General features: G+C 45.4%; 1 protein-coding gene across 1 annotated transcript in view; it reads right to left on the reverse strand.

Moving 5' to 3' along the window:
- Positions 1–24,667, reverse strand: part of LOC122375750 (regulator of G-protein signaling 9-like) — a gene marked incomplete at its 5' end in the record, with an annotated part of 39,174 nt that extends 14,507 nt beyond the window's left edge. Inside the window, 12 exons of the mRNA XM_043355245.1 lie at positions 2,371–3,173; positions 3,501–4,530; positions 7,057–7,104; positions 9,592–9,756; positions 12,272–12,292; positions 14,520–14,741; positions 16,978–17,181; positions 18,066–18,241; positions 22,056–22,238; positions 22,609–22,680; positions 23,066–23,182; positions 24,558–24,667. Coding sequence (XP_043211180.1) covers positions 2,371–3,173; positions 3,501–4,530; positions 7,057–7,104; positions 9,592–9,756; positions 12,272–12,292; positions 14,520–14,741; positions 16,978–17,181; positions 18,066–18,241; positions 22,056–22,238; positions 22,609–22,680; positions 23,066–23,182; positions 24,558–24,667 — 3,151 coding nt within the window. The remainder of the gene's footprint in view (positions 1–2,370; positions 3,174–3,500; positions 4,531–7,056; positions 7,105–9,591; positions 9,757–12,271; positions 12,293–14,519; positions 14,742–16,977; positions 17,182–18,065; positions 18,242–22,055; positions 22,239–22,608; positions 22,681–23,065; positions 23,183–24,557) is intronic.
- Positions 24,668–26,228: the final 1,561 nt, after the last annotated feature.

Below are 26,228 nucleotides of genomic sequence, written 5' to 3' on the forward strand. Positions count from 1 at the left end.
TATACCACCGCGTGCTACAAAACGTTTTAGTCAAACATTTAACCCTATTCCTGGCGGGGGGGGGCCTCAGGAGCCCCCCCCTGAGGTTTTTTGGTTATTTCTCCCAAACGCGTTGAGCTAGGAAGCTCAAATTTTCTGACTTTTCCTATAAGGCTTCTACGCAACATGTCTGAAAATTTTTAGTTGATCTGACTTCAGGTCAGGTCACCAGAGGCGGTTTGGTGACCCTACCTCAGAAAAGTTTGCAATCACGCCAGAGCTAGAGTTTTTGACCGATCAATTTCTTCTCTTCAGGCTTTAGTTAGGGTACCAGTATGTGCAATTTGTTTATCTCGGAATTTTGATATCGGTGACCTAAGGTCAGGTCAATTTCGCGACCTCCCCATTATAAGTCAATGGGGGAAAAATCAACTCCCTGTTTTTACCACTAAAACGGGTCGGAATGGCCCCATATACCATACATGACTTCATATACGATCAACCTTCACTACCTTGAGGTCTGTTTTGCTGTTGGGCAGCTGTGAGGTCATGTGACGTCATCAAAGGTCACCAAAGGTTTTTGGCCAATAACTCCGTACAGGAACAAGATACAGACGCGTGGATGGTCTCATTGTGTTCAGCTCGTCAAGACGCATCGAATGATATACATGATGACCTCGAGGTCACGTGACCTGAGGTCAACCTTTGACCTTGACCTTTCGAGGTCAACATATATATCATTCGATGCGGATTGACGAGAGGATCACGATGATGCCCTTAGTTTGTTCCTATCTTGACTAATTCGAAAGTTATTCGAGAAAAACTCTCTCCATATCTAGCGCCGCCATTTTGACTTTTTCGACCCCTGTGACGTCATCTTTGACCTGACCTGAAAATGACCTTAGTAAAAATTGTAGACCTTGTCCATGCGTATCCGATGCCGTTTACCGCTTGTCGTTATCTTGCTTTGTTCTCGAGATCTCAGGGGGGGGGCCGAATCGGCCCCCCCCCCCGCCAGTTTCTTGTCCCGGCGGAGCCCGCCAGGAATAGGGTTAACGGACGTTCGAAAGCCTGATGACGTCATCAGATTCCCGTAATGGTTAAGAGATAGGGACCAAAAGGGAAGAAATTTCTTGAACACCATAAAGCTGCGGGGGTTGCGACCAGGATAAATGGTGGTTTCTGAGCCTGGCCGCAAACTTGGCTATCTCAACTCAAAACTAATGTTAAGGTGGGAGGGTCCCTTTAAAGCACAAACTGGAAACGTGGTGTTGTCAGTCGCGGTTGTGTTTGTTATTATAGAGCAGGCGTTTATCAAAACAAAGATCAGCAGAATGTTATTGGTTAGCAGTGACACCCAAAATAAATCAGGCATACGATTAAGATTTAGTAGTAGCTTAGGCGCGCCGAATGAAAGTCAATGAAAAAAATTATCTGCCAAAGACTTCTAAAAAACAAACTGCAAATTAGCCCCCCTCTCCTCCCCCCCCCCCAAGACTGGCTGACAGCAGCGATCACCTCTGTGCAAACTGCAAAAGGCACCTACCTTGGCTGGCAAACACTCTCTCAAAGCCAGGTGGGCGTGTTCAAACTGCAATAATCACCAAACAACACAGTGCTCTTTAGCCGGGGATCGTACGGGTGAAGCGGCATGTGACTCAGCTGTACACAGGTAGCCATGGAAACAGAGCCAGCAGCAGCGGCTAACACAAGCTTGTGAACAGTGGCCAGCAAACGAACGCGTATAGAAAGAATAAGGCAGAAGTGTTGCACAGCTCATTAAAAATTGGACTTTCAGGGGCTAGTGAAGTGGGGATATGACAAGGGATAGATGAAAAGGCGGGGAATAAACTTGATAAGCACGAGAGGAAAATAACCAAAAGAATGCATCAGGAAGCGGTCATCTGTAATATCTCAAACACATTACAAACATATGGAGGAATGAAGATAAACAATTGGTACAACATAAATGGATACACATAGAAAATATAAAATTGCTCGAAAAGCTTATGCAAATAAACGTATATGTACATACACTGCAAAGCTGGCTAACTTAATCAATGGCAATGTGTATGTGTAACGTCAAACAATCAACCAAAGTTGGTATGCAGACATGGACACGAAAATTGCTCGTTCAATACGTAGCATCAAAAGCTCTGAATAGACTAAGCAACTTGCAATGCTTATTGATGAGGTAACGCTTATGTTGAAGAGTTTTCAACATCATCAATAATCCTTATTGCAAGAATCCTAACCATGAAAGTTACAGGAAGAAAATTTAGATCATCAGACCGACCGTGTCCAAGTCTCAGCCAACAGAGCACAACACCCAGACGCCATGAAGCTATGAGAACGACCTCCCATCTTATTTGTTCTCCCAGTAAGACTTACTCGTTCTCCCAGGGACAGACGCTGCTTTCGTCGAGCTTCTGCGGCGGTGGCTCACCAGACGCGGGTGCCACCACGTCGCCCCGCTTCGGCGAAACCCCCTGCCTCGAGGTGCCCTCCGCCAGCTCGCTCTCCTCAAGCCGCGCTCTCCTCCTCTCGCTGGAGGATTTCTTCCGCGGCTCGCGCCTCGCACGTGACTCCTTCCTCTCGCGTTTCGCGTCGGCGGAAGCGCTTCGTGACCTTCTCCTTGCAGCATCTTCGGAAGTCGCTGCCTCAGCACCAGCACCCAAACCTGATGGCCCTGCCACTGCGGCGCCCGGAGGCTGCCCCTCGAAGATTTTGACTTTCTTCTCCTTGCGTCGCGTGCCTCGTTCCCGCGGAAGGTTGGCCTCGCACTGTTTGTCCGTAGTGGAGCCATAGTCGACGCTATCGCCCGTCTCCACAGTTTGCGCGCAGCGATCTGTCAGCGTAACGATCTCCGTGTGGAATGGACCGCCAGACGCTGAGCCTGATTTTGTCGCACCACCAACAGCGCCTGATGCGGATGCTGACCCCAAACCGACAGCTCCCTCCGGCGCCAGGTGGGAAGCGGACGCTGGAGATCCTGTTGTCGCCGACGGCGGTGACTGAGGCAGAGGTGGAGGAGGGGGCGTGGGCTCGTCGCGCTCGTCGATGGTGGCTAGCGGTGCGGTCATATCCTGGAACATGGCCGGAGGCGCGATGGCGGGGGTCCAGGCAGCAGGGACGTCGCCGGAGACCACTGGAGGTGGAGGGCAGAGCGCAGGGCCGACGACCGCAGCTGCCACCTGCAGGACCAGACAACGGGCGCTAGTTGTTGGAAGACAACAGCTGAAAGGGCATAGTTCCTGCGTAATGCCTGCGGTGCCTACATGATATGTTTAATGCTTTACTGCTGTATGCCTAAGAATGTTCCACAGTTGACTGTTCTGAATATAATACAGCATGAAGCTAGACCAGATACACCTCACAGAAACTAAGAACAAAATCAACATCATTGCGATATCAAGATCCTGATTGAGATACATTGATAACATCTTCACATGACGTTGCTCAACAAGCTCCAATGAAAAAGAGTAAAGAACAACTCTGGTTCTCATTGAAATCAGTCTTACCTGATACTCAGCAGTGGTGGGCGATGTTCCAACGGCAGCATCTTTTACTTCCACAATGTATTCGCCATCCTTCGTTTCTCTTCCGGAAGCGCCTTCCTCCGCTGCTGAAGCTGGCAGGCTCGCGGCATCCCCAGGCAGCAATGTTGCCTCTTCGCCCTTCGCTCGGCTGTGTTTTCGTTCCACCTGCGCCCCAGATGAGGAAGGCCTTCCTGGCACGAGCTCCAGAGGCGCCACTGCCGAACATTCAGCACCCTCAGGAAAGAAAGCAGCTCCAGCTAAAGCTCCTCCTTTCAACGATCCCCCCGAGGTTGGTGAAGGACCTGCGACTGAAGCTTGCTCTTTTGCCGCACCCTCTGCTCCGCTTTTGGCTCCAGATGCCAGCCCCGGGGAGCCAGCTTTTTCTGCCGGGGTACCTGCCGCTGGCGAAGAGCTTGCCAGCCCTGAAGCAGCTGCAGTTGCTGCTGACCCTTGTGCTGCAGTTGCCGAAGTGCCACTACCACCCGGCACCGTTGACGTGGTCGTGGAACCACCGGGACCCTGTACGATATTCTTTGGAGAGGAGGAGGCTAGAAAGGACTGCTCCGAAGCTTTGGGAAGGACTGAGGAACCGGGAGTGTTGCCTGACGCACTTGAACCGGCACCAGACGGAGGTGCAGAAGCACTGGTTGAAGATGGTGCCGGTGGCGTAGCCACAGCGGTAGATGAAGCAGAAGCGAATGCAAAGGACGCAGCTGTCGCCCCAGGCGACGGCGAAGAGGATGCGGAAGCGGAAGCGACTCCCGCAGGCGAAGCAGCAGCACCTGATGTTGCTCCAGACGAGGGAGCTGAAGGGGCGCCAGGGACGACCGCAGAGGCGGGGGCCGAGGCTGGCACCAGAGCCGTGGAGCCGCTGGCACCGGTACTCGGAGGCGGCTCAGAGCTCGGACGTGCTGGACAAGGACTTGGGGAAGGACTGAGCCCGGGAGCCGGTCTTGCTGAGGGAGGCGGGGTGGCCGGCGCCCCCAGAAAGATGCCGGCGTCCTCCTCCTTCCTGCAAAGGTCAACGGGCAACGGTCAGAAGTCAGTGGTCAGAGGTCATGATTCAGCGGTCAGAGGTCAACGGTCAGCGGTTAGAGGTCAGCGGTCAGAGGTCAGTGATCAGCAAAGGTCAGAGGTCAGGAGACAGGAGACCAGTGCACAGATGGTGCTGGTTTATGATAAGTTGCGTGGTGTTAAAAAAAAGAAAATAAGGAGATACAAGTCAGGTGAGACGGCGGTGTAAGACTGAAATGGCTGCAGCTTCAAATGACAATGTAGATCCACTCGACAGTGCAGCCTGGCGTAGAAGGGTTACAAAAAGATAGGATTGGGATTTGGGGTATGTGATTTGCACGCAAATTTCAATCAGAAAATACATTTAGTTAGTACCTAAGTGCAACTGTGCAAGCAGTGTTGTTGTTTTCAGATATTGGTCAGCGCATATGCCAACACCATATGTTACTCATGGAAGCCAAATGCTGATTGCCCTTGTTTTGCTAAAATAAAGTGATCAAAAACAAATTAAAAACGCAAAAGATTTTTTAAATATTTACAAAAAGCGCAACCGAATAAACTGCTATTAAAAACAAATACAAAAACGCAGCAAAGACGACCTTGTTGATGCGCATAAAACCTCACCAACGTTCCAAACAAGGAACAGGAACATAAGTACGTGTATTTAAATATGAATTGTGCCACCCATAAAATGTCTATTGTATGCAGTGTCGTTTTTTTTTAACATAAAGTGCAATTTTTGGTATCAACGATGTCGTATTACAGCGATTCCAGGTGTTGTAAGTATCGACGAATTTCAACGATTATCTTTACAGGAAAAGATAATTAGGCCATTTAGTACATTTATCCTATAAAAAGATCAAAGGATGGCACAAGATTGTGTCCTTAATCTACCACATTCTACCCTTTACAAAAAAAAATGAGGGATAGTGAAAGTGCTTCGCTACGTTTGGGTTATAAAGCTTTTCAAATTATCTCAATGTCTTCACTTCAATTGAACTTTGAAAAAAAAACTGCATTTGTCATCGTAAGCTGCACATCGGAACATCAAACCTGCCTAAATGGCGAGTGTAAGCTATTTCCACGCATCATCTAAACATTTTTACGTGCAGCTGCATGTTATGTGTTTCAACAGCTACATACACCTGTTCCTTCTAACAATTATGGTAGCCATCAAGTGTGTCCATCATATTGCGCACAAATTGTGTACGTGAACAAAGTATGTGAGCTATATTAAACACTGAACACGGTGTTAACATGTCAACATGGATCATGCACCATCGAAGAGCACCCGTTGTACACACCATCCAGGCTGCTCACAGTTAGTAGCGAAGGTTGGGAAGGGCGCACGCGCAGGGGGGGGGGGGATCATCTCTTGTGACTAGAACTATGTTAGTGCCTGTGTGATTACTGATTGGGACTTGTGAGAGTCTATCAGTGGCTATTATATTAGTAATAAGTGGTTAGTGATTAGTGATCGGTGTTTGTGCACGTTGGCTGCGGAACACGACCAAGGGGTGAACAAATGTAAAAGACTACTCGTAAACCACAATTGTCCATAAACATGATAGATGAACGCAATGCTTATGGTTCTACAGTGCTACACTGAAATGAAACATACATTAAAACGTTAGCTTATGCCAATTGCCAGTGTTGTTCAACATATTTCCACAAAACTTATACATTGGTGCACCCCGTGGTCGGTAACGAAACAGTGCATTGGTAAAGTGATCGAAGAAACAAAGAAGCTTGCCAATGCGAAGGTGCCAAAGCGACCCGAAGACGTTGCAATTGGACGTTGCCATTCTCACGACAGACGAACAGAGCACTCAGTTGTAAGAAAGATGCGGAAAATGTCATCAATTGTGGGTGTTTTTTTTTTTGCAGATGCTGAGGGTGTGTGGTTCTGTATAGTGTGTGGTTTGGAGGGTTGTAAAAGTCAGCGGATATGTGTATCATAAACCGATGACGTGTCTCTACTCTGTGCAACTGTCTCTAGAGTCTCGGATATATGCCGCTGTGAATATCACCTGTGTGCCGCTGTGTCTCTTTGTTGTGTATGTCCCTCAACTATGCTCTCCGCTGTTAGAGGCTTTAGCGACAGGCCACTTTCATTTATAAGCGTCGCAATGTTTCGCTGTGTGCCGTGTTTTTTTTTTTTTTGTATGTATGCCGTGATATTTTAGCTGTATGCTGGGGCCAATGTGTTAGTAACTCGTGTGGTCATTTGTGTCTCTCAGCCTTTTGTGTCGCTGTGTCTCTCGGCTGTGCTTTGCTATGCACGTCTGCTACGTGTCCTTGTGTTTCTCGACTGTGTGAGTACACCACTATTTCCCGCTGTGTTGCTCTGGCCTAAGGGATCAGCAATCTGACGATGGGACGCAGGCTTAACTGCCGACCAAGACCGGAGCAGGATTTCGACACGGTGCAGCCGGACACACACGCACACACGCAGCATCGCCGACAGGGCACGAGCGAACGCACGCGAGTGTGCGGGCACACACGCACGCACGCACGCACTTACAGCACAGGAACGGTCGGCCTTGGCCGTTCTCGACTTTGCAAGTCACCCCTGCAAAATGGGTAGCTCACTGAACGCACAAAACGGGCCCGAGAACAGAGCACTAGCGACAAAATAGCACTAGGCGGCAGAAACTCACCAGAAGCATGTCACAGAGTCGCGACCGGCAGTCTGGCAACTTTGTGCTAACGTAGTTTAGCTAGCCGAGGTTGTAAGCGGTTTGGGTGCTATTGCTAAGCGTAGCGAGGAATCACTATTGACTAACTTCTAAGCTCGCTTTATGGCGGTAATCGCAATGCGCCGTGTGGTTTCAGCTGCCTTTAGAACTTTGTATTTAGTCCCAATTTTTAAGCTGTAGCCTTCAAATATGAAGTTGCTGTGTTGCTTAGTGCTTAATTAGGCTCCTTACTTCATGTTCTCGCGACGATGAGCAAAGTTGATGAAGCCTAAGATAACAAAATTAACTAAGTGTTATTATGTAGCAAAGCGAGACACTATAATTCCGAAAACGCATTGCCTGGGTTACATCATGCATTAGGCTCACTTTTCCGATGTCAGTGCACTTGTTATCTCCTTTGGGAATTTATTATTAGGCAAATTTGACGCACTCACGCTGCGAGAAGGCCAAAGACTGATGACACTTCTTCTCCTGTCGACAATTCACAGATATGAGTCGCTAAAACTAAATCATTAAATACAAGAACTTCTACGAGGAGCTACAGCACACGCTAAACTTATTTTATGGCCTTGCACTAAACGCTGTAAATGCAGCTATATAGTATATACGTTAATACCTACATGTCCCCTAACATGTGGGCCTTTACCGAATGCCCTTATAACAGCATACCAAAAAAGTTCGACAGATAAAAAGCATGATTTCAATATCCTAAGCCCTAACCAATAATCTGCATATTGTCGTGCTAGACAAGGTTCTAGAGGTCTGTCATTATCAAACAAATAACAAAGATCATAGAATGTGTTGTCTTAGACTCTCTCGATGTCTGTTTCTCGCGAGAGATATAAGTATTTTGTTTGCAGTAACTACGAAGGTAGCCTGGTTTACCCGTCCTAAGAAAGAAGGCCTGACTGCCTGCCTGACAACAAGGTAGAATAGTGTCTGAAATCTGAAAGCCACAGAGTCGAGACTGCCGGGTTCTTAACCCGCGCACCGACGGGGGGGGGCGGATATCCGCCCCCCCCCTGAGGTTTTTCGCGAATAGCGGGAAAACCGCGGCGCGTAGCGCCGCGAAATTTGGTATGACTATAACCTCATCAATTTTACACATGGTGTGCAAGTTTGAACCTCCTACCTTTTAAGGTCAGGTCACCAGGTCACTTTGAATGACCCAACCTCAAGTCACTTTTTTGCAACTTTGTCACCGTGCCAGAGCTACAGTAGATGTCGGAGGCCTTTGAAACTCACAGGATATTATTAGGTCATTAGTAGCTACAATTTGTATATCTCGGAATTTTGATATCGGTGACCTAAGGTCAGGTCAATTTCGCGACCTCCCCATTATAAGTCAATGGGGGAAAAATCAACTCCCTGTTTTTACCACTAAAACGGGTCGGAATGGCCCCATATACCATACATGACTTCATATACGATCAAACTTCACTACCTTGAGGTCTGTTTTGCTGTTGGGCAGCTGTGAGGTCATGTGACGTCATCAAAGGTCACCAAAGGTTTTTGGCCAATAACTCCGTACAGGAACAAGATACAGACGCGTGGATGGTCTCATTGTGTTCAGCTCGTCAAGACGCATCGAATGATATACATGATGACCTCGAGGTCACGTGACCTGAGGTCAACCTTTGACCTTGACCTTTCGAGGTCAACATATATATCAATCGATGCGGATTGACGAGAGGATCACGATGATGCCCTTAGTTTGTTCCTATCTTGACTAATTCGAAAGTTATTCGAGAAAAACTCTCTCCATATCTAGCGCCGCCATTTTGACTTTTTCGACCCCTGTGACGTCATCTTTGACCTGACCTGAAAATGACCTTAGTAAAAATTGTAGATCTTGGCCGTGCGTATCCGATGCCGTTTACCGCTTGTCGCTATCTTGCTTCGTTCTCGAGATCTCAGGGGGGGGGGCGGTCATCCGCCCCCCCCCCCGTCGGTACGAAGTTGGCGCAGACCCCCGTCGGTGCGCGGGTTAAAACGACACGTTTAAAGTGCATTTTATATGGCACGTGACAATAATGCACAGTGCACACTGCACATCTACTTCGGTGGAGTCTAAGTGCCACTTTCCAGCGGTCATGCGTGCAAAAATGCGGCAAATGAATTTTACTGGAACCCAAATCTCATAATCAGCGTTGCAACTATAGTTCTTATTAGACAACTAAAAAGTAAAAGAACGCAATGAACACAATTTTACTTAGAACAAGCGCATACATTTCTAACTGCACACAATAGTAACTGGACGTTTGATAACTTTTGCCTTCCAAAACGTCATACATTTCAGAGGCATAGTGCAAACACTTTCATGGAGCAAAACAAAATTGATTTTTGGGGAGGGGACATACCTGTACGGCGGTTCACAGTCCGGCTTGGCTCCGCCCCCTCCAGTGGAAGCGACCGCTGATTGGTCCTCGCTGCTCAGACGACCAGAGCTGGCCACCAATTGGCTGATGTTTGGTGGCGTGACAGACGAGATTTTCTTCTTGCCGGGAGCCCCAAATGTAAAGAATCTGCCATCGGTGGAAAAAGCGTTGATGGAAAAATATAGCATATAGGTGAAGGTCAATAGAAAAAAAACACACACAGATTTGTTGCTTAGAGGCTGATACTGGATTATGTTCCGCGTCCCAAGTGTGAGACAATAATCGAAATTCAACACAATTACCGCCGCCAGGAGGTTATGACATGGTGAATGAAGAGTTTGTAGACGAAATTTACTTTAGGGCAAATTATGAGAATTTATCCAATCGAGAATTATATGTGCCTATCTTGCCCATCTTCAGTTCAAAAACTCCGGATAGAAGCCCGAAGTTTTCAGGATGTTTTTGGGTTTATGTAAGCGGTCTGATTTCGCAGTACGTCAAATAGCCTTAGTCGCCAAGGCGTCCTTAAACAGTCATACCATGATTTTGCAGTTCCAGTCTTAAGCACTATGTTATAGTGTGCTGGATGTGGACTTTATTTCTCATCCATGTAGCTTTATCCATGTAGTTTCCGTTACTTAGTTTCACAACGTCGCAACACTTGAAGATCACTAGAGTATCTTCGATGATGAAAAATTATCGTAAGCCTGATTACTTTTCCAACTGGGATCATCTTTCTGAAATTCTGAATGTTAGGATCAGAGGTGAATAAAACTCAAAAGCTGTCACCTACGCGATGTCTAGCTGTCACGAAATTTTTACGAGTCATCTTGAAACTGTAGGTGCCATATTTTTACGTTTCTTCATCACCTGGGCCCAGTACAATCAGAACTCAGGCAGGATTGTCAGTTGTCACTGATTCACTTCCCTTTGCTTCAGTAGTCAGAACCAATTATCAACGCTCCTACCAAGTTTCTGGGACCGATGGTCATGGACCTCACCCCAGTTGTGGCCCAGATGTGACGTCCCCCGTCCCAGTCGCCCGGTCCTCCCCTACTCCAGCGGCGGCCAAGGCCGCGCCGGTCCCTGCCACCGCTCAACCGGCGACGAGCGGGGACGAGCTGTCGCGCTGTCGCCGTTTTTCCTGCGTTGTCTACGGCGATTCACAACGCACCGGCTGTCGCACCGGCGGGATTTTTCAGCCCCAGCTGTCTACAAAGAGATGACGCTGCTAAATTTTTGTGCCGTGGTCCATAGTGGCCCTCTATGGGAAGACAGCTTTGATTTTAGCGGAAACGGCCTAGTTATCAATTTTAGATGCATCAACTGAGATGCTCGAATCTGTCTCGTTATTCCCATGGCTGTCACCTAAGCACGCAGGCGAGTAGCAGGTTTTTTCACCTCTGGTTAGGATGGAAGAGGCACTAGGTTCATCTAGTTAAACAGCATGGATTTATAGTTAAAATCTAGAAAACCTAAGAAAGAACATATCTCAGGCGCAATCGCCACCAATGCACGAGCCTCTATAATGCCTGCAACATATTCGATATTTTAAAACACTTCTTACACGGCTTTTTAAGACAGATTTTCTCTAAACTGGGCATTTGCCGTGATCAAAGCACGCGCAAAGTGATTCAGGCGCTTCAAATCCGTTCTTTCTTAGGGTTTCCAGACTATCGTAATGAACATATCTGCTCAAAAACCGTTTTTCTATTACAATGGATACTTTACGATAAAATGATTGGAAAAATAAGCACATGCTTTATGAGATAAGCGAATATGCTAGGAACATAATGGCAAGAAGCGGTGTCGTAGAAGCACGTGCTGGGTGAATTGATCAATTTGGGCGACTTGAGTGTACAAAAACATGCACCAAAGAATGCAACTGTACCCATCTTGATGACGAAAAGCTTGAAGGATCATGCAGGAGTCCATGATTACTGAATATCAAGGTATGATATCTACCAGATAACTTGAAATGCAGCAATCGTTTAATGGCCTATAGCCTCTTTTACAAGAACAGCTGAGTGGGTAATCATCCAACACTGAGCAGAATAATCCCCAGGGATGGATCCGCGACAGACTTGTTACCATGGCAACTGGCGTCAGCCAGTCATCTTGTTATCTAAGTTGTCATGGCAACGCCCGCTTCGCTGGTGCGCAAACGATGCACTGAGATAGCCAGCGTCTTATCGGATTGCATGTCTGTCCGCGCTTTTGAAGATTGGCGGCCGTATACATATCTTATCGGTGGAATAGTGGGATGCATCTGCTCGAAGCCCTATTTGAGGTAAAAATGGGTCATGTACGAAAATCATGAAAAGATGTCTTTAGACGGTATAAGGTGCCCGTGTCCTAAATTGATATGAACAATCAAGAAATGAGCAATTAAAAATTTTGTGCCATTGTGACATAGACAAACACTACTTTCATTGTTCTTGAGATATTTGCAAATCGTAACGATACCAAAAACTATGCGGCTAATGTAAGATGGTCGCAGATAATTAGGTAAAGAAATACTGCCACGAGAACAATACCAATCTTTTCTTTTCTTATTCCATTCAGGTACAATCTTCTAATTTTTGCTACTGGCATCCTCAGGAAAAGTGAGGGATTGTTGCTCGGAAAGGAGTCAAATGCCTACTCACTAAGGTATACTTACTTCTTTGTGGAGCTTGTGGAACTGTAGAACATCGATTGGAGAGAGGGACGCATGTGTCAGTAAAGAGGGACAGCTACACGCTCGCGCACAGACAATTAGCCGGGCCAGGCTAGCCATGCCAGATATATTGTTGCAATGTTGCTGCGTGTTAGCGAGAGAGAAACTTTGACCCATAGCTGCTCATGGACTGAGAGCGTTTTTGGGATCGACTTTTTATCACATCATAAACAAAAAGAAGATTCATTGCTATTCGATTTCGGTCAATGAATTTACATATAAAGTAATTATCGTTTTAAAAAGTTTAGCATTTTAGATAAACATCTTTAAAGCGAATCTATTTTAATCATAAGCGATGGCAAAATGAAAGAAAATATGAAGTGTGATCTTTGGTGTCTAGTTTCTGGCTGGGTGAGATTACAGTCCATTCCAGCAGATTGCTTGCTCTCTTGCATTAGCAGCTGTGGGTGTTGAGTCCCCTCTCGGGTATGTAATGCCAAACAGTGAAGCAGCCACCAAATAGCAAAACAATAGACAACAGAAAATCACTGAGAGACCCTGATAGCGCACAATGACGGGAATTGCGTGACATTTAGTGGAACGTAGATGGAAAAGTAATTACAACATTTGTGTGACAGCTGTGCTTATTGGCAATAATGTAATTGTCAATAAATGCAAACGAACAAACAGCGAAGTTATAAAAACTTAAATACATTTTGGTTGGAATTTTCCGGAATGGTGATTACATCGGCATCTCAATCTTATGAATTTTAACCCGCGCCCTGCTGGGGGGGGGGGGTGTTTGAACACCCCCCTTGTGGTTTTTCACGAATATCTCAAAAACGGCGGCGCGGAGCGCCGCCGTTTTTGGTACACCTTATCATACATCAATTCTACACATGTTGTGAAAATTTCAGACCAAGGTCATTCAAGGTCAGGTCACCAGGTCACTTGAAGTGACCTCACCTCATAAAAAGTTTCAATGTCTGTCATAGCTACACCGAGTGACCGATCGCTTTGAAACTTTCAGCGATTGCTAAGAGCAATAGCATGTACAAAATGCATATCTCAGAATTTTGATATCGATGACCTAAGGTCAGGTCAATTTTGCGACCTCCCCATTATAAGTCAATGGGAGAAAATTGAAATGCGCCTCTTTTGGACGAAAGACATTATAAACACTCCTAAACACTGAATTACAAGTGGTTTAGACACACTGAACATGGAAATGGTGTCCGTGACCCCTGTTTATGCCCTGAGGTCATCTTAGGTCACGAATGGTATCTAACAGTTTTTCGCAAATAACTGTTGATAGAGGCATGCTAGAGCGATGAAAACGCCTTAGATGTGTTCAGCTCGACGATACGGATCGACTGATATGCAACATGACCCTTTCCGGTCAGGTCATGACCTTGACCTGAGGTCAAATTTTCAAGTTGACCTTTCAAGGTCAAGTTATAGTTCATTCGATGCGTCTTGACGAGAGGAACACGATGCTGGTAAAAGTAAGCTCGTACAAGGCTTGGGTCAAAAGTTATTGCAGAAAAACTGTTTCCGAAAAAATAGGTTATTTTTGCAGTTTTTGCCCCCTGCAGGCAAAACCGTTGACGTTAGGTCAAATCTGAGGGAATTACTCAGAAAGGGCGTTAATAGGGCTATCGAATGCGCTTTTCCGCGGCGCTGTAGCTCTATTGGTTCCCGAGTTATGCGCTGGCTTCTTGGAAATTGTCGACATTCGACCTGGAAATCGGCGAAATTTTGCCTTCAATGACCTCTGGTGACCTGACCTTTGACCTGACCAAAAAATTGACCGAAGTGATTTCCTCATTATTTTTGACGCTCTTTCGAACGCCGCCTTCCGCGTATCGCTACGTGACCCAGGAGCCGAGTTAGAAGGGGGGGTGTTCAAACACCCCCCCAGCAGGGCGTGGAAATCCAGGACCCCCAGCCGGGCGCGGGTTAATAACTAAATCAGTGGAATAAAATAAATATACGTTACGAAAAAAGAATAGCAATGATAAATATTAATGTGCAGTTATTTGAGCATGTTGAAAAATGGAATTTGTATGATAAAATGGAATAACTGCTCACTGTTCAACGGCGTGCTATCGTACAACTTTTGTTATGATCTGAAGCAAGCGTCTGTACATGTTTGTGTTGTCATGACACCGGTTAAACAGCATTACATCTATCACAATGTCATGTGAAAGAAGACAGTCCCAGCATACCAAAGATCAGCATGCCATCTCACCTTTTCTTTGACGTGGGATTTGTTGCGTTTGTCAGCAGGTTTTTGTAGTGCTCCGAGCGCAAAAATCTTGGATAGCAGTCCTTTTTCAGAAGAAGGTCGAAGATGTGGTCAGCTGCGTAGTCGTACGTGAAACGTGTGGGATTTTTCAAAAGTTCTTGAGTGCGCTCCATTGTTTTTCCGTCGATGTTGATCTCACATGGTGCCCCCGGCCGCAGAAACTCGCTGAAAAATGGAAACGCTGTATTACAGTGTGTTCAAAACTAGACATAGTGGCCAGTGTTTGTGATTTGGTAGTTTTACTCAGGGCTGGTAAAAAGTGCCGATTCGGTGATAATATCGGAGCCACGCCAGCAACTGTTCGTAGGGTTTAAAGAGCCAAAATTAGGCGATTCAATGCAAGTTTGTATGTGCAAGATAACTGATAAGTTTGGTAGCATATCTTCAGTTCATTTTTACGACAAATTTCAGCATATTAGATGCTGAAACACAAATATTGATTTAGTAGCAGCATCTTAATTCACAATGAGATATTTTGCGCAATCTTTGTCTACATTCACTTTAACAGCTGACAGCCTATTCAAAATGGTTCCAAATGTTCACCGTGAACACCGTCAACATCCGTCAGTCGATGAGCCATCAGTCGATTTCAAGCTTTAACACTACGGAGAATAGGGCTCCGTAGCTTTTATCAGTTGATGAGGAGCTAGTGTTGAGAGAACGGGGAGCCACTGACTCTTCTACTATTGGCGGCTCACTGTATTACCGACTAGTTTTAGAACACGAATATTGGTCTTTATTATACTCGTAGTAAGGTCTCGTGCAAGGCTGCATCATGGCCAAATCATGGCTGCATTGGGCTGCATCTCGTGCAGGTCGCGGTTCAGAGTGATTGGGTCTGCATATTTTTTGTACATTTTTGGGTATACTTTTTGTTGTATGTCGGATTTATTTGTTGTTGTATGTTCGTTGCGAGTTGAAGGTGCTCTTCTTCTCTCCAGTATGTACATCAGGGTAGCAATATCATTGGTCGCATTATAGGTACTGTGTAGTGTGTACTGGTACCTCAATCTAATTCTAATATGTTGATGTAGACATAAGTATGACTAGTTTTGATTTTTGATACATAACTCAAGCAGCTCATGATTTTTAAATTTATTTGCCCACCATCCTAGTATATTTATTGCATTAGCTACTGAATCTTTACTTAATCAATGAATGTTTCCATTTATGTTTTTTTTTTTTGGTGTGTCAAGCTCAAAATTGAAAATAAGATAGCCTATTTATGTGAGCTATCATATCTTTTCAGAAATTTTGTGACAGAAGTCAATGTGACTTATAATGCCTTCGGTGCTTGAGTTCTGAGCTTGATACATCAGTAGAGATATATCGGTCGGATATCAGATGATGAAGAATATGACTGACCCTTTGCTAGTGAGGGAGATGATAACATTTCCTCTATTGGTAAGTCAAAATTATAATTTATATACCCTACCTTTCCGACTGTCATCAGCCAAATTAGACAAAATTAGGAAGTCATCTACATCCGTTTTGTGTGTTTGAGGCGAGCTAATGTCCCACAATGAGGCTTTATCAGTGAGCTAAAAAAAGGTGATGTTTAAACTGATGCCAAAGAGAATGTTTTCGCTTCTTTTTCCAAATCATTCTGTGAGGAGCCACTTTTAATCTAAGAAAATTTGGTCAGGGCAACCAAAACCATTTTTACCAGCCCTGGTTTTACTAAAAAAAAAATGTACGATCAAGATAACATCTCACATATTACGATAGGACGATCAGAACTTTGCCGTTAAGTTTCATCAAAATGTATAAATATCATGATCAATTATTTTCCAAATATTTTTGGTAATAGTAGCGCTGAGCGAAAATATGGTGGCTTTTCGGTTGACAAAGCTTCCACACAATTCAAGACGCCTCTCGGCTATTAGAATTCCCATGTGATTTGAGAAGTCTCTCGGGTCGCAGAGGCGGCAGACGGCCGCCTTCGATCGATGTCTGGCACACAGTTGAACTTTGCTCCGTGGCGCTCCAGGCACCAGACGACTGCAAATCCGTACGCCTTTCTAGGACTGGTATAGAAAGGGCACATAATGCCGGTTTTGGAACTATTTTCGTGGGATAAAAAGTCATTAGCGGCAAGCTGTTGAAGTGTGTTGAAGAGCATGATATTTGCTTTGATTGGAATGTCGCCTAAGTATCCACTTTGTAGTCTGATTTGGCATAGGATTGCATTTGAAAGACTTTTTTTCAATGCTGACGACACGCTAGTGAAAGAGCTAAAATACGAGCAGTCAAATGATTTTTTCGTGATAACCTATCATTTCACTCCCTCCCCAGTCCCCATTCAATCAACCTTCGTAAAATTAAGCACAAAGTTTCGACAAACGATTTACGAAGGTTTTTCATTGTTTGTCCTAAAACATCCACCATTTCCATCACTCACTCGTAGATGTGGCGGACCTCGTCGGGCACCTGACTGAGAGGCATCTTCTTCAGCTGATGGACGGCGCTCCAGAAGCGGATGTTCTCGTGGCTGAACTCCTTCCGCATGCAGGAGGTAAACTCGTGAAGGCCAGTGGGGTCCGACACCGTCTCTTCCATGCTGATGGCCCAGCGGCGCACGCGGCGCTCCGTGGGGAATTCCACGCTAAGTGGGAGTAAAGGGGGAGGTTAGAGGGGCTCAGGAGGGTGTTAATTGTTGACTATGGTCAGGGTTGTGTGAGAGTAAGACTCAGGGGAGATGGCGTCTCTCTCTCTCTCTCTCTCTCTCTCTCTCTCTCTCTCTCTCTCTCTCTCTCTCTCTCTCTCTCTCTCTCTCTCTCTCTCAGTAGCCCTCTCTCCTCTTAGCGTCTCTCTCTTGGCTTGAGTGGAGCAGGAACTGCTTCCTAACTTGCTTAAAGATGCAAAAATATGGCCCACAGTTTGAAGTTGACATGGTCATCAATCACGGTCCAAATTGTTGCGAGGAGAACCCATGGGGACTTCATTAGGTTTCGCCATCTGCAAACTCTGTTTGGTCGTTAGGCTTGCCTATAACTGCATCAGCGCAGCCTAGTTCAGCCCTCATCGGCTCACATTGACTAAATGGGATTCACAGTGTTTACAATTTACATTCACCGGGTGTAACTGAGCAGAACTAGCATTGGTAGGTATCACTGTATTACTGTATATTATTTTTGAATTTTTGGGGGAAGCGGGACTTTCAACAGTTCAATGAAACTCGTCGTGGCTTAGGAAGGCTGACAATGACTTATTTCCTCACTCCTCACAGTAACTAGCCGCGGCTTTTCCAAATTCACAGAAGCTCAAAGTGAGACGCATGAACACAAAATGACTCATAGGGATCCACAATAACACAGTAACTTACGAAATCACAAAATCACCCACAGTAGTATAAAATTACATTCAGAAGCTCGCAACGGCCTAAACAAAGAGCAAACGCACCTCGTGACTCAGCAACTAAGGACCTCCCAGACGGGCTCACGGCAGCTCACATTTACTCACAACTCCTACAATCTCACGGCAACTCACAGCGGCTCGTTGAGTTCCATGAACGTCGGATCGTCCGTGAGCCACGGGTTGCTCGGCTGGACGGGCGAAAGAAACGGGTCCAGCTCCAGATAGGTGTCGTGATGGGACAGCATGCTTTCCGCCACCTGGGAGATCTTCATACGCAGACGTCCGAGCGTCATCTTCAGAAAGCTCAGCTGATGGTGAGGAAATATGACGTCAGTGGGGTGGTCACTGGTCAAGCAACGTATTTAGATTGAATTTGATGGTAAATGGTTTGCTTTATTAGAAAAAGCCAAAAGCAATCGTGTTGCGTCATTTAATTTCGTGTTTGTGATCTACGTAGCACCTCAGCAATACTTTGTTCTAGTTATATGTTTCATCAAATCATAGGCTTCATTATTACACTGAAGTTTCGTGTACAAATAAATTGCACCTTCAATAGCCCCGTTTCCATGGGCACCCGCGATCCGGATCAGTAAAAGTGGATTAGTTAATCTAGTATAGTTAGACACTAAATGAAAATGAGAACAAGGGATTAACTGATAATATAAGCCTAATCCACTTTGAATTATCCCGCCAGTTGCTGGGGTATTTCCCCACCCACCGTTTGCTTGGGGGGAGGCGTTAAACGCCCCCAGCCGATAACTCGAGAACCAATAGGCGCAGCGAAACGCACGAGGCGGCAAACGAAAGAACGCGACGAGACGCTTCAGATGAGTACTTTAAAGTTGAATTTTGAGGTCACAGATCGGGTCAAGGTCAGGTCAAACACCTGAAATCGGGCTTTCAGTAGCATGGACTTCAGGGCTTCGCAATGGGCGCCTCTCGTCATAAACTCTGTCAAAACGGTGCACAATCCATCATATAAGGCCTACAAGAGTGTCAGCTCCATGTAGGGGTCACTCAAGCATAGGTCAGGGTCAAGGTCAGGTCAACCGGTTAGGTACATATCCCCGAAAATCAAAACTGATATTCGCAGCCTGTGACACATGTTTTATGGGTAATTTGGGGCGTAGAACACGATGGTGATATTTATTTTATCATATGTGTACGTGATTGGCTCAAAAAGTTCAATTTAAAAATTCATGTATCATGGTCGTGAAGTAGTCCCGAGAAATTGCCAAGATTCAGTTCAAGATTTTGGAAAATGCGGAACGATAATCAATAATCGAAGATAGCCATTTGATTGTACATGGTATTGGCAGTCTAATGGCGTTTACCGCATGTTCGTATGTCTATTCCGTGATTTTATATGATTTTTTGAATATATGCCGTTTTTGGTCGAAAACTCAGAAATCATGACGTCACTAAAACCCCGATATCTCAAAAATTGTCCGACCGATTTTTTTTTTGAAACTTTGTCACAATAAACTTCAATCAATTCTCTACAGGTACCCAAAAATTTGGCGCGCCTGCGGCGCGCCGTTTTCATACTATGGCCCGGCGAAAAAAGTGGGGGCGTTTAACGCCCCCCCCCCCCCAGCAACTCGCGGGTTATAGCCTGTAACGAAGAGTCCGAGGAATATTATTATGCGATTTAAATTTGCTGATCCGGATCACGAGTGCCCATGGAAACGTGGTCAATGAGTACAATAACAAATGCACTCATGGCAGGCATACGCCGGACGGTTGTGTTAGTGACCTGCACGGGTCGATAATGGTGATATAATTGCGGTATTAGCACCCACTACCACCAATTACCTTCACCTACGAGCGATGACGTATCGATGGTAGTTGGATGATAATTGGCCTAGACGATCTACACTACGCTATTACGAAAATAGCATGTGGCACGTTTCCACAGCGGAAAGGAAATAACGGAAGTTGCTCACGGTAGATGAATAAGAAATGAAGTGACGATTGCAGTGTACTTCGTTGGACAATGTGAAGCAGTGAAAATATTATAAGCTATATCATTTAGTCCTATGTGTGATCAAGAAGGCACGCGCTCCTTCCTTGACTCGGTGGCAGTAGAGACTAGAAACAGATTAATGACCACGGCCCACCTACGCACATTACTACAACATGATTAACCCGCGCCCGGCTGGGGGTCCTGGATTTCCACGCCCTGCTGGGGGGGGTGTTTGAACACCCCCCCTTCTAACTCGGCTCCCGGGCCACGTAGCGATACGCGGAAGGCGGCGTTCGAAAGAGCGTCAAAAATAATGAGGAAATCACTTCAGTCAATTTTTTGGTCAGGTCAAAGGTCAGGTCACCAGAGGTCATTGAAGGCAAAATTTCGCCGATTTCCAGGTCGAATGTCGACAATTTCCAAGAAGCCAACGTATAACTCGGGAACCAATAGAGCTACAGCGCCGCGGAAAAGCGCATTCGATAGCCCTATTAGCGCCCTTTCTGAGTAATTCTCTCAGATTTGACCTAACGTCAACGGTTTTGCCTGCAGGGGGCAAAAACTGCAAAAATAGCCGATTTTTTCGGAAACAGTTTTTCTGCAATAACTTTTGACCCAAGCCTTGTACGAGCTTATTTTTACCGGCATCGTGTTCCTCTCGTCAAGACGCATCGAATGGACTATAACTTGACCTTGAAAGGTCAACTTGAAAATTTGACCTCAGGTCAAGGTCATGACCTGACCGGAAAGGGTCATGTTGCATATCAGTCGATCCGTATCGTCGAGCTGAACACATCCAAGGCGTTTTCATCGCTCTAGCATGCCTCTATCAAAAGTTATTTGCGAAAAACTGTTAGATACCATTCGTGACCTAAGATGACCTCAGGGCATAAACAGGGGTCACGGACACCATTTTCATGTTCAGTGTGTCTAAACCACTTGTAATTCAGTGTTTGGGAGTGTTTATAATGTCTTTCGTCCAAAAGAGGCGCATTTCAATTTTCTCCCATTGACTTATAATGGGGAGGTCGCAAAATTAACCTGACCTTAGGTCATCGATATCAAAATTCTGAGATATACATTTTGTACATGCTATTGCTCTTAGCAATCGCTGAAAGTTTCAAAGCGATCGGTCACTCGGTGTAGCTACGAGAGACATTGAAACTTTTTGTGAGAGGTGAGGTCACTTCAAGTGACCTGGTGACCTGACCTTGAATGACCTTGATCTGAAATTTTCACAACATGTGTAGAATTGATGTATGATAAGGTATATCAAAAACGGCGGCGCTCCGCGCCGCCGTTTTTGAGATATTCGCGAAAAACCACAAGGGGGGGTGTTCAAACACCCCCCCCAGCAGGGCGCGGGTTAAAACAGCATCTGGCGAAGGGGGTCTGCACTCGATCTCGAAAAATCAGACTGCTGTCTTCAGTGGTATGCCTAAGTCTTGGTCCTAACACTAGCTTTTATTGGATTGACCTGAGTCTGAAATCAGAAGAAAATATATGATCTAGGCTGTTTATTAATTACTCGTCGGGTGGGCAGGCTGAAATCTAAGCCAATTAACAACTTGTTGAATTAACAAGTTTTCCCGCTCACTTTCCAAACTTTTATCCAAGTTCTAAATAAACTTCTACAAGGGACGATGTGTAAACAATTCAAGGATACGGAGAACAGTGTTGCTCAACGACCCATGCATTGTTCACTCTATTCAGGTGGCCTATTATCTTTAAAGGCGAATCTGAATATTTTCCTTCTTCCACATCGCCGTCTTACTGTTCATTCGAATGAAAATTCAGTGGACATCAGAATACTAAATGGTGCTACATTCTGGTAAGGTTTTCTCATAATGAACTGATAAAATATAAATAATGAAAGCACAAGTACCACAGGGAAGCAGTCATCTAGCTACACAAAAGGGATTACAGACCTCATGATCAGTTCCTCAACCTTTCTCCCCTACATCCTTCTCTTTCTCTTCCTATCCAGCTCCCTCCAACTAACCCTCCCCACTCCTTCCCTCTCCCTCCCTCTCTCCCCCTTCCCCTCTCTCTCTCTCTCTCTCTCTCTCTCTCTCTCTCTCTCTCTCTCTCTCTCTATCTCTCTCTCCTTTCCCTTCCCTCATCTCCCTCCCTTCTCGCCCTCTCCCAATCCTCACATCTCTCTTCAGCGTGGCCACGGTGGGTGCCCGACTCGACTGGTGTCGGCTTCTGTCCGGCACGGGAGGCATCTCCAGGGCGTTGGTGAAGCCTGGAGGAGGCCGGTACACCCTCCAGTAGGCCCGCTCCTGGCTCTCTGATACGATCTTGTCGCCTTTCTTGCGGTCCTTGGCCATTTTGAGCTGTGGGAGAGCGAGAGATGTGAATAATGGTTAGATGGTATGCATGGCAACATACGTGTAGACATATGCAGCGGGCGACATGCTTGATCATTGTGCGATTGGGAAATGTCGTTTGAAATATCAATGACGTCTCATCACTCGCTTTTGGCATTCATCTATATTGACTTTGATCTTTATTTTACTGTATTACTGAAAACAAATAGCTACAAAGCTGGTCAAGGATAATTCAATATGATCTGTCATTCGTTATACGAAATATAGGTATTAACAATTGCTGTAAAATCAAGTTGATGACTGGTGCACACTGGCTACTAACAGCATCAAAAACCTGGAGCGTGCCACTGATATGATGAGATCTGGCTCGCCTTACCTGTTCGTCTGCCTGCATCGCAACAAAGTCCCATTTTGAAGCAAGAGTCTTTTTGAGCTGATGGTACCCTTCCTGTGAACATAGAACGCGAAATTAGGTAACAGTATGTTATTCGACGTGCTCCTATCATTTCTTATTGTCATGGGGCAAGGAAGAACAATTCGGCTATTTTCCAATCGGTTTGAAAATCACTAATCAAATTATATAACTGAAAACTTAATTACCTGACTAGCATACATACACATTTGCAGACGCTTAGCATACACAATTGCAAAGAAAGTTAAGTTGAGCTTTTTCGTTGACTCCGTGTTCCAACTGAACGTGTTGGGGCAAATCCTCGTTGTATTTTAGCAAATTATACGAGCAACGTTCCGTAACAAAGATATCATGGCTTAGTTGTACTTGCTTCTCCTGAAGCCCCGTCAAAAAGTGTTTTTTTTTTAGCTCGTCGTCTTACCAGTTCACAGTCCTCGAGTCCGTGTTTCTGTTTGTTTTTGGCGATCTTCTTGTGGAGGTATATGGCGTAATCGGTGGAGTCCGGCACGTGATTTCGAGAGGGCCAATAGTATGGAGTCTGAAAAACAGACAATAACCGTTCTCGTAAATGGTCAGTTATTTGTTCGGGAGGGCTAGGATCGACGGCATTTTGTTTCATTCTCTTATGCGGTTACTAGGCAACGTATGTCATATGTAAGTTATCGGTGCCGTGTTTCAACATTTGTAGGTGTTCAGTTATGCAATATAAAGTGATGGGAACATGAATGGAAAAAAACGAATGCTTACTACAATTTCAGTCTCCACTCTAAAAGCCTATTGGCATTGACCACACTAGGATAAATGATAACAATAACAAGTCAAATGTATATTTAGACACACAAAGCTTTCGGTACGAAAATACCTTGATCACTGTGTTACAGAAATGAGGACAGAAATGATCACCCAAGTGATCACCGGCATCTTGTACACAAATATAAAATAGCACTCGAAAAATATATCACAGTCACGAGATTAGCTATCGGGGTCCTGCCACTAAGTTCACAGCGCATGTTGCTAAAGTTATAAAGCCAGTTCTAGTATTGATGGCATCACGTGCAGATATGTGAGCCGCTTCTAAGATTTTTCGTGTCGTTTTTCGTGCGCCTTTCTCTAATAATCGAGTTGCTCCCCAGTTCGGAAAATGATGAGATTGTTCGAGATTGAGATTGAGATTGTTTACAATTGACCACACTCATTGGTGCCACACCACCATATCGTGCAGCGCGAAACGCTTGAAACCCTCAGCCGAAACAGATGGCCACGTTTTAAATTCAGCACTATATCTTTGACGCTACAAACGACCCAAAAACGAATCACCACTTCCCCAAATTACTCTTGTGGCCGAGCTTTAGCGGCTGTACAAAAACCGTTAGAAATGGAGCGTAAAAGAGCCGCCCTGAACATGGCTTTATAGTTGAAATCCGGCGCCGGTTTAAATGATGGCCGCTGGAAATCGGCCATCAGCTCGGTCACACAATGATATCCAGTCACGCACGGCCTGCCAATGGATAAACCAGACGAAAATACGCCCCATCACATTCGAAAGTTTGGAGGGATTACGAGGTTTGAGGAACGCTTTATCGTTGAGGGGTAATTGGACGCTAATGATCGTATCTTTGATCAGATAGGATAAAGAGTGTTGTCTAATCGAAAGAGTACCTAAAGCAATTAAAATAAATATTTATGCATTACCAACTTTGCATTATTGCAGCCAACTTACTGGTTTTCAATGAGAAAGGAAATGCATACTCTAACCATCCCATGTCACTAACTGTAAATGTAAGGAAAGAGGAAAGAGTTGAAAGCTATTATAGAATGACCGTTTCAGTGTCTAAACTATGACCTGTCAATGACCTGGAAACGGTAGAAAGAAGAATATTATTTCATCATTGACCTTATGGCCTGCCACTGACCTGGAAACGGTAGAGAGAAGAATCATCTTTGACCTGGAGCGTCTTGGCGTCGCCGACAGGAAAGAAGTAGCCGTGCTGACAGAGAAGGGAGGCCAGATGGAGTGCCTCGGCTGCAACAGAGCAACAAAAACACTCGTCAGTGACCAATATATTGATCATTGCAATACTGGGGACTGCATTGAGCCTTGGACGCAAGGAAGCAGCAACTCACATCGATGATCTCCAGGATACTGCGGAGTGCGAGGACCTTCGCCGCATGGGATCAAAAATGAGAACAATGCAGTGATCACTGCAATACTAGGGAATGTGGGGAGTCTTGGAAACGAGGAAGCAGCAACGCACATCAGTGATCACAGCAATATTATGGAATGCGTAAAAACTTTGTTGCATGAGAGCAACAACGAACAAAAGTTAGTGATCATTGCAGTACTGCAAAGATGTGGTCAAGTCGGCGCAGCAACACGGAACCAGGAAGATACGAAGGAACAAATAATCACTACACACTACACAGTAGTGCACGCTGCAATGCTACGGAATGCGTGGAACCTTGGCTGCAAAAAAAGTCGCAACGTACATCAGTGATCTTCGGTGAACTGGCGGAATCCGTTACTGCTTGGTTGCAAGATATCGATAACAAAAACTCATATCATTGATCATTCTGCGAAATGCAGGGAACATCAGCTACCAATGCATGCTGTAATTATTGCAACGCGATGGAATGGCCTAGCATGAGCGTTACTTGGATACTCAGGACACTCGGACGATTCGGACGGCGAACTTGTGATGACCAAACAAGTCAACGCGCATTATAAGTGAAGTTCACATTAAGCATGGGCCAGAAGGTTGCTTATGATGGCATTGGGCATTTACTTCGTTTAAATTTCTGGAGAAGAGTACATGTCAAAAGAAAAACAAGAAACAATTCAAGGCTCAGTATGTCGTGGCCCAAAATCCGTGACAGGCGGTAGTCCAATATCCGCTATAAGAAGTCACCCAGAAAGATTCCACACAAATTCACTGGCCAGCAGAGCCTCACATTACCCCGCTGGGATTGGTTGGCTGTCGGTGACGTAAGCTCTGACGTCAGCGGGACGTGACCGAGTGATAGCCGGCTCTACACTTCCCTGGAGTTCGGAATCCGGTAGATTCATCGATAAATGACTGATGAAGCGCCAGTCTAACTGATATTTATTCGTGATGGGATTTCATGGAATATGAAGTTTCCAGTGAACTTAGTAGGTACGGAATTCTTCAAAGTGGTGAAATATGTAAATTGTAAATGTTAAAGAAGATCAACATATTTGTTAGGACACTGGCGCTATAGGGATACGTCTGCAGGCGTAACGCCCGTACCTGCAGCACTACGGCTTTTCATCACCATTATCCAGTTGGGGAATGATACAGAGCACAACAACTTGTTAATAATTCAAAATGATCCAATAATCAGCGTTTAGATTTAATCAGCGGCAGCACTTCGATAAAAACACCTGGCACCTGGTAACTTGAGACCGCTATTGACTCGCACATGTGCTTCAAAAACATATCATCAGTCGTAAGGCGCAATGTGTTGGTGTGTTTTCTTCGGCGCCTGTGGCCCGAAACCAGCATGCGTATGCAGATTATCTACATAGACTTTGTCGTCTTGCACCCGCATGTGAATATCGATCTGAA

Source organism: Amphibalanus amphitrite, unplaced genomic scaffold, assembly GCF_019059575.1.
Source record: "Amphibalanus amphitrite isolate SeventyFive unplaced genomic scaffold, NRLGWU_Aamphi_draft 001910F_arrow, whole genome shotgun sequence".
NCBI lineage: Eukaryota > Metazoa > Arthropoda > Thecostraca > Balanomorpha > Balanidae > Amphibalanus > Amphibalanus amphitrite.